The 11,576-nt window shown below is 41.4% G+C and overlaps 1 protein-coding gene across 1 annotated transcript; it reads left to right on the top strand.

Annotated features, from left to right (window-relative positions):
* Nucleotides 1-978: 978 nt before the first annotated feature.
* Nucleotides 979-8,917, top strand: spc24 (SPC24 component of NDC80 kinetochore complex). The gene is made up of 6 exons (XM_078268901.1): nt 979-1,086; nt 2,624-2,806; nt 5,741-5,885; nt 6,874-6,978; nt 8,539-8,615; nt 8,696-8,917. Exons 2-6 carry the CDS (start codon nt 2,641-2,643, stop codon nt 8,800-8,802), a joined length of 600 nt encoding a protein of 199 aa, XP_078125027.1. The 5' UTR covers nt 979-1,086; nt 2,624-2,640; the 3' UTR covers nt 8,803-8,917.
* The last annotated feature ends 2,659 nt before the right edge of the window (nt 8,918-11,576 follow it).

Below are 11,576 nucleotides of genomic sequence, written 5' to 3'. Positions count from 1 at the left end.
GGCGTGTCCTGACAGGACCTAGGTAAGGACTACTAGCCAGTCAGAAGCAGAGTATGAGGGCGTGCTCTGACAGTACCTAGGTAAGGACTACTAGCCAGTCAGGAGCAGAGTATGAGGGCGTGTCCTGACAGTTCCTAGGTAAGGACTACTAGCCAGTCAGAAGCAGAGTATGAGGGCGTGTCCTGACAGGACCTAGGTAAGGACTACTAGCCAGTCAGAAGCAGAGTATGAGGGCGTGCCATGCTAGCAGCTAGGCGAGCATTATAACGTGTTCCAAAGTGACCACGTTTGTCTCTGAAGTAAAGGCTGGACTACAATAGAGCTGTTTGGAGCAGTTTGTGAAGTGTTTTCTGTTGGAGATGGTAAGTCCCTTTGGGCTTTTTCACTTTGGAAACCTATAACGTGCCCAAGAGAACAAAAAGGGGGGGGGGGAAAAAGCATAAAATGAGCACTTAAGATCTGAAGAGTAGTTTCAAATTGAACACATCTGCAAGCAGGCTGGCTGCCGTCTGTCCTTTCACAGCCAATTCAAGCAGTGTGAACCATAAACTGTATTCCAACCAGGTGGATAAAAGCAATAACGACCAGTTTATGCTTGTGTGGACTGAATAGAAGTAATCAATGGCTGTGAAATTCTCCTCTCGACCCTGCTCGGTTTCATTAATTTATTTGCAGCGATACATAAATGACTGAATGAACACAACGAATTAAAACCTGAACTTGTGTGTTGGAGTCGGACTTAACATTTTAAGAATGGAGTACTAGCTGGAAGTTTAGTGTGCATTTTACCCCACTATATATGAATGTCAAATCAGGAAATGTACCAATCAAGACTGAAACAAAATAAGATTAACTAAATGTGGATGAAAAACAAAAGGAACGTGGAACAAATCATGAGAAAAGAAGGGCTGTTTGAGTTTTTCTTTACTCTATAAACATAGGAAAACAGAAATCCAATTCTCGCGATAGGTTACTAGGACGCGAGAGGCTGCGCGATATGCGAATGAGCAAGGCGGAAGCAGAAAAGGCGCGCTCCGCTCAGAGCTCAGTTTGGATTTGAATCCCGGGAGGGGAAAGAGCTGTACGGTATGTTTACTGCTTCACTTTAACATAAAGTACCATATGTTTTTTTCCCGCAGACATTGTTGTTACAAGTTAGTCATAGAGTTGACACTGTTGTGTGTGAGTTGTGTTTGTCAGTATCGTTTTGTCACAGTTTAGCTAGCTAGCCGCGTACGGTAGCTAACGTTAACACCGCACTATTGTAAACAAACAACGTTATGTGTTGGAGACCTGCCCATGTTGCTTTGACACTTACATTAAAAATTCATCAAAAGGGGGTCGGTGTTGGAAAGTATTATTATATAACGTTAAATGTCCTAAAGTTAGTCTCTTAAGTGCATGTGTGGTTCTCTTTCTCTCGCGTAACGTATTTTAGGTTTCTCTAACGTATTCTTCTTAAGAGAAGACACTACGTTACAGGCAAAAACATTTTTTTTATGTTGAGATTTTGGGCTATTTTGCTTCTTGCTTTTGTTATTTTGTCTTCTTTCAGACTAGTGGAAACAAACATCCAAAATAAATGCATATGTAGGTTTTTATTTTACTTACTTTGTGTATTTATGTCTATATATTTCTCCTAAATTCACCAAAAGCTAGCATTAGATAATGCCTTATTTGCATATTTAAACATAACATTTCAGGAAACTTGTAATACAAAAAAATGTCTGTCAGTTATAATCTGGGGAAGTGTCATGGTGGTATCTGTTAGTTAAAATGTTCTTTTAAAGGTTTTTATTCTCAGAGTCTGAGCCAGAAATCTCCACTTCAGTAGCACTTACAGTCACCATACTTTCCAGTTTTAATCCCATCTATAGTCTGAAGCTTTTCACACAGGGCTTTGTTCATGGATTGTTTATGGCTGACAGTATTTTCTGAATCCGTCTCTGCTTCCGAGACGTTTATCGTGATTTCAGTATTAACTGTCCCAATACACGCATCGCGAAAGACACTCAGAGATTTTTTTACTAGTAGAAAACTTTACTTTAAAATGTACACTACCAGTCAGCAGTTTTCAGATTACATTGTGTTTACATAATTGCATAAGGGTTCTCGACTGTTGAATAAAGCAGTGGGTGATGCAATATCTACATTGCCCATCATCAGCAACCATTCATCCAATGGTCCAAAGGCCCATCCTGTTTACTAATCTGATATCATTTTAAAAGGCTAACTGAGAAAACATTGGAGAACCCTTTTGTAATCATGTAAACACATGATGTCATCTGAAAACTGCTGCCCTGGTTAAAGAAACAATGCAACTGATCTCAGCTGGTATTCTGTCTATAATGGACATTTCTAAGTGACCCCAAACTTTTGACCGATAGTGTAGCTGTCATTCTTTTTCAGTGGTTGCCTTTTATATTCAATTCAATGTTCAAATTGTCAAATAAAATGTTGGAAATGGTTTCCTTTTTATTTATTTTTTAATTCAAAGTAATGCTATCACATATTATTCTCATATCGCGCAGCCCTAACGCAAAGCTTAACTAGCCTTGATGATGATCATCACTCAGTGCACCCTGCATAGAAAAACACCTTTCTCCTATTTATTTTCTTCTAGCTGTCAGTGTCACCACAATGGCTGAAGGTAATAAGTTGCAGGACTTGGAGGAGACGGGAGAGGCGTTGGTAGCCTACATCAACAACAGCCAACTGGAGAAACTGAGACAAGTGAAAGATGAACATCACGCTCTCTTTGACAAACACACAGAAACAAGAAAGATTGTGGCACAGATTTTAAACGGTAAGTAATCAATCAGACATGTAATGACTTTTTTTTATTTTTTTTTAAGCTGTCAATGTTCTCTACGTTTAGGAGCATAATTACTGCAAAATAAAGAAGAAATAGACAGCATCTCATCTTAAAGTTTTATTTATAGTATCAAATCATAACAAGCGTTATCTAAAGACACTTTACAGACAGAGTAGGTTAATCTACCGTGTCTATAAATAAGCTAATGTGGTCCTGGCAGAGATGTTCACAAGTCAACTCTGAAGTCACCGTTTGTGTGACTTAAGGTCAGCTTACAGTCGCCGTAGCCGAGCTCGCGTGCGCCAATGTGAAGTCAAAATGACGTAGATCTCGCTGGCGCGCCAGGATTTTAAGTGAGCGACCAGAGGTTGTGCACCACTCTATTTTTTTCAGCGGCGCGCGACAAAGTGGAAACGGAAAGCATGGACTAGTTTGAGGGCGACCGGCTGCCAGGACTCTCAGAGTGACTGCTAGTCTCTCTGGTAAACTTACTGGGTTAAGATGAGTTCTTTTATGGTGAATGAAAGGCTTGATCCCACCAAGTAGGTCATCCAATCAAATTGAAACATTGACGTCAATGCTGCTGCCAGTTCTGCCGTTGTTTACCTTTTTCTTGTTCTTTTAGTCTGTAGAAAGAGCAAAGTCAGTAGCCTTTCCTCATTAGCGCCACCTCTGTTCAGGAGAAGACTGCAGCTAGTGTCGTGACCACCACGCGCAAGTATAAACAGTTACGGCGCTCCCATGACGTCGCTTAGGCGAGTATACCCCACGTTTAAAGTGCGACTCGGGTCCCCATCTATTCTCCGGGTAGTATCAATATCAGCTAAATTTAGACAGATGACATTCTAGGGGTGGGAATCTTCCGATTATCCTGTTTTTGATTCAATATCACGTTACGTCACCGCCTCAATATTTTTTATATGTTTCTACACATGGTTTTGATCAACAAATTCAAGCAGTCCCATATTTGTAAACTCCCCTTTTTTTTATTGTATCTGCTCTTAAAGAAGACACTTCCTGAATGTAGCAGAGTCTGAACACAACAGACAAAAGGCAAAATAACATCAGTAGGCAATAATTGATTATGGTCCGTCACTGCATCGATGCATCCAGGCCCGCATCGCGATGCAATGATTGTGTATTACAGTAGAATAGAATACACTTTAATGTCCCCGAGGGGACATTTGTCTTGGACATAGTGATACAATCTGTTGCTTCACAACATAAACATGTAACAGAAAAACCATTCTAAAATCAACATAAACATGAGATCAACAACACGTCCTAGGACACAAAAGAAGGACACACATGACAGCACAGACAACACAACATCTTAAGAATTAACTGTAATAATTAGTTTTTTATGATTGCTGTGACCATTTTTTCAGAACTTGTAACAACTTTCCTAAACTCTTAACACAGTTAGCACAACATCCGTCTGTGTAGGCTACACAATTAACACATTTCTTGTTGCTTTGACACAAAATGCACACAGTTAACACACATTTAAAATGCTTGTTCTTCTACACACAAGCTCTACTGACCAATTTACAAATGCGTTCACACTGTATGTGAGAACAGATAACATCATGTTCTAAACCTAACTTATAGGCTAAAGTCACAGTGAACAGCTGATCATATTGTAAATTGAAACACAAATATATCCCCTGCATTTTGTTCCATTGCTACTGAGAAACAGCTGATTGAAGCTATGCAAATAGATCGATCACAGCTGATTCCCTTCTAGGAAACACACTCAGCTGTTGAGGTTCTTTCAATCGCATGACCATATGGTAGGACATAGAGTAAAAGAGGACCTATTTGAACAATATAGATGAACACAAAGGAGGAAAATGCCTGCACGAGGGAGAGGAAGACCAGTACTAGGACAATTCTGTCTCTGTCCTCTTTTTTTCATAGACCGTACATTGTATGAAGTTACTCTGAGACGGGTCATTTATTTTCGGTATTGAATTTCTGCAGCAAATGAAACAAAATGCATGCATTTACGAAACTCAACAAAACAAAAATGTGAGAAACTGGAGTGCAAAACACAATCTTTGGTCAATATAATATTATTATTGTATAAGGGCAGACCTGACACATCAAATAATGTAGTTTCAGTAATTCCATGTGATGTTAGTGTTCTGTATGACATTGTGCAGTGATTGACTAAATGTTCCTGCTGGAAGAGAACATGTGTTAGTGTTTTGGAAGAATTATTTGATTTTGAGACATGATTGCAGTGTTTTGGTAGACATAGTACATTGTGTTAGTGTATTATTGTATTATTGTTTAGTTTACAACGTGTGATTTTGAGAATGAAATGAACCGTTTTGCCAATTGTGTGTTGTAGGTGTGTTGGTGCGTTAAGAGTTTCCCTTTCTAAACATGACTCAACATTTCTTTAATCAAACATAGTCAGACATTCAGGAGCCACTTCACTTCTTCCCCACTGTACCACTTTCTACCCAAAGGTTTAGACATCCCGTTAATCTCAACTATGTGAGAAGTCTCAACTATCCAGGGAGAAATAACAGAGTTCAGGGTGACCTTGTAGCCCCGATCTGTTCAGCGAACACGTTACGTTCCCAGACTTTGTGGCTCTTACTTTCAACATGTGAGGAAAAGAAAAAAACTCACTTTCAGCATTGTGAGAGAAACCGTAAAAGAAATGATACAAATAATATAGAGAATCATGCTTAAATGTACATTTGCCATCACAAGTGCTGGTGTATTTATTGCACCCCTGCTCTGCTGTGCTAAGATTTACTATTGGAGTTCATTATAAGCTTATGTGGTCTTGGATAGTGTCAACATCAGCCACAATTAGCCAGATCACATTGCGTATGCATCCACTGAACTTTCCAAAATTCTCTCTGTCTCTTACTCCTTTGGTATCTCTCTGTCGCCGTCCTTCCCCAGATGTGGCTCAGCTGGAGGAGAGCGCGAGCCAGAAGCTGATGAACATGGAGGAGGAGAAGAAGCAAAGGGAGGCGGAGCTGGAGAGCCTGGAGGAACAGCTGAGGCAGTGCAGGGCCCAGAGCCAGATGACCGACTCAGAACTACAGTATCTTTTTATACGTTTGCCATGAGAAAAAAAATGGTTTAGTGTCATTTTCTTTTTAAGATCAGTTTTTCATTGGTTTTATATTTTAAACATACAGAACAGACAAACACAATTGAACAAGAACAACAACCCTCTCCCACCCCCCACCCTCTGCAGTCTCGAGGAAAACAAACAAACAGAAATCACACCTTGCCTAGTCACTCTCCTCTAATTCTTGTGATGCTGAGGTCATTAGGACTGATACCTGTGCTGCTGCGTTTTTCCATTGGTCTATAGTCGATGCATAATCCAATTTTTGACTGTCAAAAAAAAATGTAAATATGACTACGCCTAAAGGCTCTGACACACCAACCCGACCGTCGGCAGAAAAGGCAGTCGGACTGATCAGTCAGGTCCCGTCTCCCCGAGTCGGTCCAAAAAGTGCCTCGGAACACACCGAAGCGTTGCAGACTTGAGCGTACGTTCTGCACGTGCGCGAGACATAACACGTCTGCATAACGGCATGCGGCGCTAATCTGTATTGTCGCCCAAAAAATGAAAACCGGAAATGACGGAACATCTCTCTAGACCTCGTGAACGCAGAGCACGCTGTCGTCAGTCCTTGTTTTCATCAGAGAGTGGTGATAGTAGTCAAGAAGGATCCTTGTTGTCATTACTCGCTGAACGGAAGGAAAATACGATGGCTAATAATAAGAAGATACTGGCGTTGTCAGCTCCGGTTTTCTCGTGCACTGATTCGCTAGTCAAGAGCTAGCACTCCACCAATCAGATTGGTCATTGAGTCCGACTGCCCGCTGGCCGATTCAACATGTCAAACCGGCCAAAATGAAGGCGGACGACTGGCGACGGCACGGAACAGACTCGAGTCACCGACCTCGCCAGACTGTCCGACAGCTGATAATTGGGTTGGTGTGTCGGCGCCTTTAGTTTCCCAGCGAGATAATGTCTGTACATCTTATTTGTTCCTTGATCCTTAACCCTCCCCCAGATTTGTGCAGCGAGAGTTCGAAAGGCTGAGAACAACCGAACACGAGCTCGAGACTCTTCAGAACGAGGTGGACGAAGACACGACCGAGGTCATCCCTTCAGCAGTGTGAGTCTTGTGCTACCTTCAGTCACCACGTACAAAAAATGAATATCACCTCATTATTTATTTCCCTCAGCATCACTTCCCATAACTTTGTGGCAAATGCACATTTTAGTGTGTGAATGACATAAATATATATGTAAATGGAGTGGATGTTACTGTATACAACATGAACACTGTATAGTAATAGTGCAATGTAATCTAATACCTATGTCAAGGTTATAATAGTTTGAATAGGAGGGAACAAACTGGGTCGTTTTGCATTTCTTTAACCAATCACAATCGTCTTGGGCGACGGTGGCTCTGCTAAACAGTCTCAGGAAGGAACTTGTTCTGGTGGAACATTTGCACCCCGCAAAAGAAAACTCCACATCCAATATTAAATGAAGTTAACTGTTGACACAATACAGTAACGTGAGCTGTTTAAATCAGCTGATACATGGTTAAACCTCATTGACTCTTACCAGTGTATCTCTGTGTGTACTTCGTCCACAGCAATCCCACCAATCAGTCCCAAAACCTCCCAGTTAGAGAGGAAATGACCTCAACATATTCTTTGTAAGTCTTTACAATCATTCCCCGAAAGAACCGAGCAGACCTGCCTTGATAAAGGAGCCACGTTTTCATCAAAACTTGCCATTTTCAGCGTGTAGCTTTCTAGCTCAAGGTTACTTGTTGTTTCCTGTTGCGATGGGATTTTGAGAACGGCAACATCCAGCGGAAGCGCACTGGATGTGAGGCTGCTATCCTGGAAATGTACTTCCGTTGATCCAGACTCTGGAGTTGTAAGTAGTCAGTGTTGGGAAGGATACTTTCAAAACGTATTCCGTTACAGAATACATGCCCAAAAATGTAATTTGTAACATGTTCCGTTACGTATTCTGAACACTTGGATTATTTCCACATTGAATTGCATTTTATAAGTAGGAATGCAGCCAATCACATCCAGCTTACTAAACAGGCCTATTCTGGTGTGTTCTTCTGTTCCAACTGGCTGAATGTGTACCTGAACAAGCAGATTGTTGTATTTGTAGTCCTGAACTGCAAACTACAAAAATCTAACCACAGTCTAAGCTACCACGAGCTAATCTTAGCTAACGTTAGCTAGCATGTCAAACGGGGCTAGTCAGTCTTTTAACGGCTCTGGGGCTAGTAAATCAGCACGTAGGAGAATGTAAAGTCGTACGTCAACTATAAAATAAGAAAGTGAGCAGTAAAACTACAGCAGACGACGACCCTTGGCTAAAAATAACGTACTTTAAGATGCTTCTTCAGGTTGGAGGTGGAGTCATTGGACGCTGAAAGGAGGTTGGTTGCTGGCGAGCAGAGGTGATCACGCAAATAGCTCATTTTTTCGTTTTCATATTGGGGCTTCTGGGAAATGCATGGAGTTGCGAGAGTGAATAAACCCGTGAAACAGAAGTATCGTCATGTAATCCATTGATTTCAACAATGTAACTATATTCTAAATACCAACTGTACATGTACATGTACATGTATTCCGTTACTCCCCAACACTGTAAGTAGTTTGACGTATTTCTGATTTATTTAATCTTCCCTCAACAGATATGTGGCTCAGCTGTACCAACATATAACCAAGATCAAGTGGGAGTACGACACACCGCCCAACATCTTAAAAGGAGGTATGGTTTTTCGCTTCCTGTTATTTTCTGGTGTCGGTTAACATGGCTTCAGGTGGTCGGTCTGTTTTCTGCTCTTGCAGTACACTACGGTGCAGACCTTGCGACGCCCATCGACATCGACACCTCTGTGCGATCTCGGCGGGAAGTAAGCGACCAGCTGTGGGACTTTATCAGCACTGAATGGTAGAGGAAGGAGGGCGGTGTGGTCAGAAACAATGTCTACTTCATTTAGTCTGTAAATATGTTTGTTTTCTTCTGTTCAATGTAATGTATACTGTTTAAAATTAAATATTTCAAACCCAGTTGGTTTAGTTGTTCTTCTCTAATTGTATTTGAGCAACATGGATCCATCAACTCAACTCTATTTATAGAGCACCTTTTTAAAGACTGCATATTTATGCTCATTTTCAGGTTCATAATTGTATTTAGACGTTATATCAGAATAGGACGAGGCAGAGCGGCGTGTTGGCCACTAGATGTCGCTCTTATGTTTTTGTTTGTGTCTACATGGTTTTGCAGAGAGACAGACACCTTTATGCACCTTTTAAAAAATCTGTTTTGTTTTACTTTCATACTTGGTTTACAAGGTAACAACTGGGCCATTTCTTTCACAACTGAACTAAATCTGTTTGCTGAGGAAACAGTGAGATGTTGTTAGAAGCCTGGACGTGCATTACTCGTACTTTTAGTTTAGTTTAGGCCAATGGTTCCCAACCTTTTTTGTCAGATAAACGGCTGTCAGATTAGCTCAGGTACCCCACGGGTCACATGCTTATTTCCACAGATAAGCTGAACATTTGGTTCAATGGTGTCTTACAGTTTTAGCGGTTTAGTTTCAACTTTCAAATGAAGCCACACTAGAACAGCAGGCCGCTTACTTACTGCGCTCCACAGCTGCAACACAACAAGCGCCTGGAAGTACGGCGGCCGCTAGACACCAAAACTTGCACCTTAAATTTAGAACCAATGATCGGATTCAAAACCAAATTTTCCCAAGCGATTCCAATAAAAAACAGAAATATTCCATTGGAATCCTAATTTCCTGATTATTTTTTGGGCTTTTCTGCCTTTAATTGACAGGACAGCTAGGTGAGAGAGGGGGGAAGACATGCAGGAAATCGTCACAGGTCAGATTCAAACCCTGGACCTCTGCATCGAGGCATTAACCTCTCAGTATATGTGCGCCTGCTCTACCCGCTGAACCAAACCCGGCCACAGAATCCTAATTTTTGAAACGATTTCAAGTTGGAACCGGTTCTCGATGCCCAACCCTAGACATCTGTTAGTGTAACAATTACGTTTGTCTAATGTGCCAAAATCAGGCGTGATAGTGGTGAGTTAGCAAAATAAAGTGGCCTAACATGTCAACAAGGTGCTGGAATCTGAACTCCTATCCAGGCAACAGTGACTACGTTTACATGCACATAATATTCCGTTTTTTGCCCTTATTTTGAAAAAAGACGACATTCCTCTAAGCTGTTTACATGGCTAATGGAAGTGAAAACCTGCTGATGTCCAAGTCTTTGATAATGTTTAAAAGTAGCTGTGTTTCTCATTACCGGGTCTGCAGCCCTGCAAACTGTTGGCTGGTTGGTTTGTGTACAGCAACCATAACAACGCACAGAGCTGACTGTAAGCCGTAAACGGGCAAGAGGCCGTAAACCTGCGGTAAAAACCCAGATTGAGACGGTTTGGATAGTCCGAATAATACCAGAATATCACCCATGTCTTAATCTGAAAATGCTATATTCGGAAAAAAGCCTTATTCAGAATAACCGAACCAAAAATGCTGCTTACGTGACCTATATCAGATTTGTTATATTGTCATACTCGGACTAATAGGGAATATTGACATGCATGTAAGCATACTCAATGATAGTGCACTTGTTGTTTCTGATTGCAGGCCTTGTATGTTTTAATGTCATTTACCCATAAGCCTTCTCTGCTGAGAACTGAAACTCCCCCTTCTTTGAAAATGACTTAATGCCACGATTGTGTACCACTGCAGTGTGGTGAGTGGGCAGGATGCCATACGCCTGTTAGGAAGGCTCATCTCACACGTACAATAACTCAGAAGAATCATCCCCCAGTATGTGGTTTCCTTACGGTAAACAGAGCATCATGTAGCTCACATCAGCTTGTTTATACAGCTTCATCGGTGGTTAACAAGTGGTTTGCATGGAGGCAGGGTTCTGCTCAGTCAAGACTGATCTCTTATCTGTCTTTACTTCTCCTTTCATCTCTGCTATCATGTTTAAGTCAGCTTTGTGTCATTCAGTGTAAATATTCCACAAAGTCAAGTAGCACAGAACTAGCACTTGGGTTTTGCTAGATTCACTAAATTATCTTGTTAAATGTGATTACGTTCTAGATTCTTCTCTCCTCTGTGACAGGAAACTAATTATCTTTGAGTTGTGGACAAAACGAGACATTGATGACGTCATCTCGGGCTTTTTGGGAAACACTGATCGACCAATCAATCGATCGAGAAAACAAGCGACAGATACATTGAAAATAATCGTTAGTTGCAGTCCTGTGCTAAACATAAACTAACTTGTGATATTGTTGAGATATTATAGAATAGGGCGGCAACCTCACATTGTTGATTCATCTGTCCACGATTAATCATTAGTTGTTTGTGGTGTTGTTTGATTTACGTGCGTCTGCCTTAACTAGCGTACATCCTCAGAAGTTACCATCGTGTAGAATTGAGACCTCTGTGCCAACAAACATTTCACTTTCAGTGTTTTCCCGAGCTTTGTGGAAGACTTAGGTGCATGTATGTATTTGGCAGAGGGGTTTAGGGGTCCTCCCTCAAGAAAATGTGATGCTTTTCAATTAAACAAACATGTCATTTTAGCCAGTTGAGGTGGTTCGGACATCTGGTAAGGATGCCCCCTGGGCGCCTCCCTAGGGAGGTGTTCCAGGCACGTCCAGCTGGGAGGAGGCCTTGGGGAAGAC

Source organism: Sander vitreus, chromosome 15 (assembly GCF_031162955.1).
Source record: "Sander vitreus isolate 19-12246 chromosome 15, sanVit1, whole genome shotgun sequence".
Lineage (NCBI taxonomy): Eukaryota > Metazoa > Chordata > Actinopteri > Perciformes > Percidae > Sander > Sander vitreus.
Note: the sequence above shows the minus strand (reverse complement) of the source record. Positions and strands in the feature narration are given on the sequence as shown.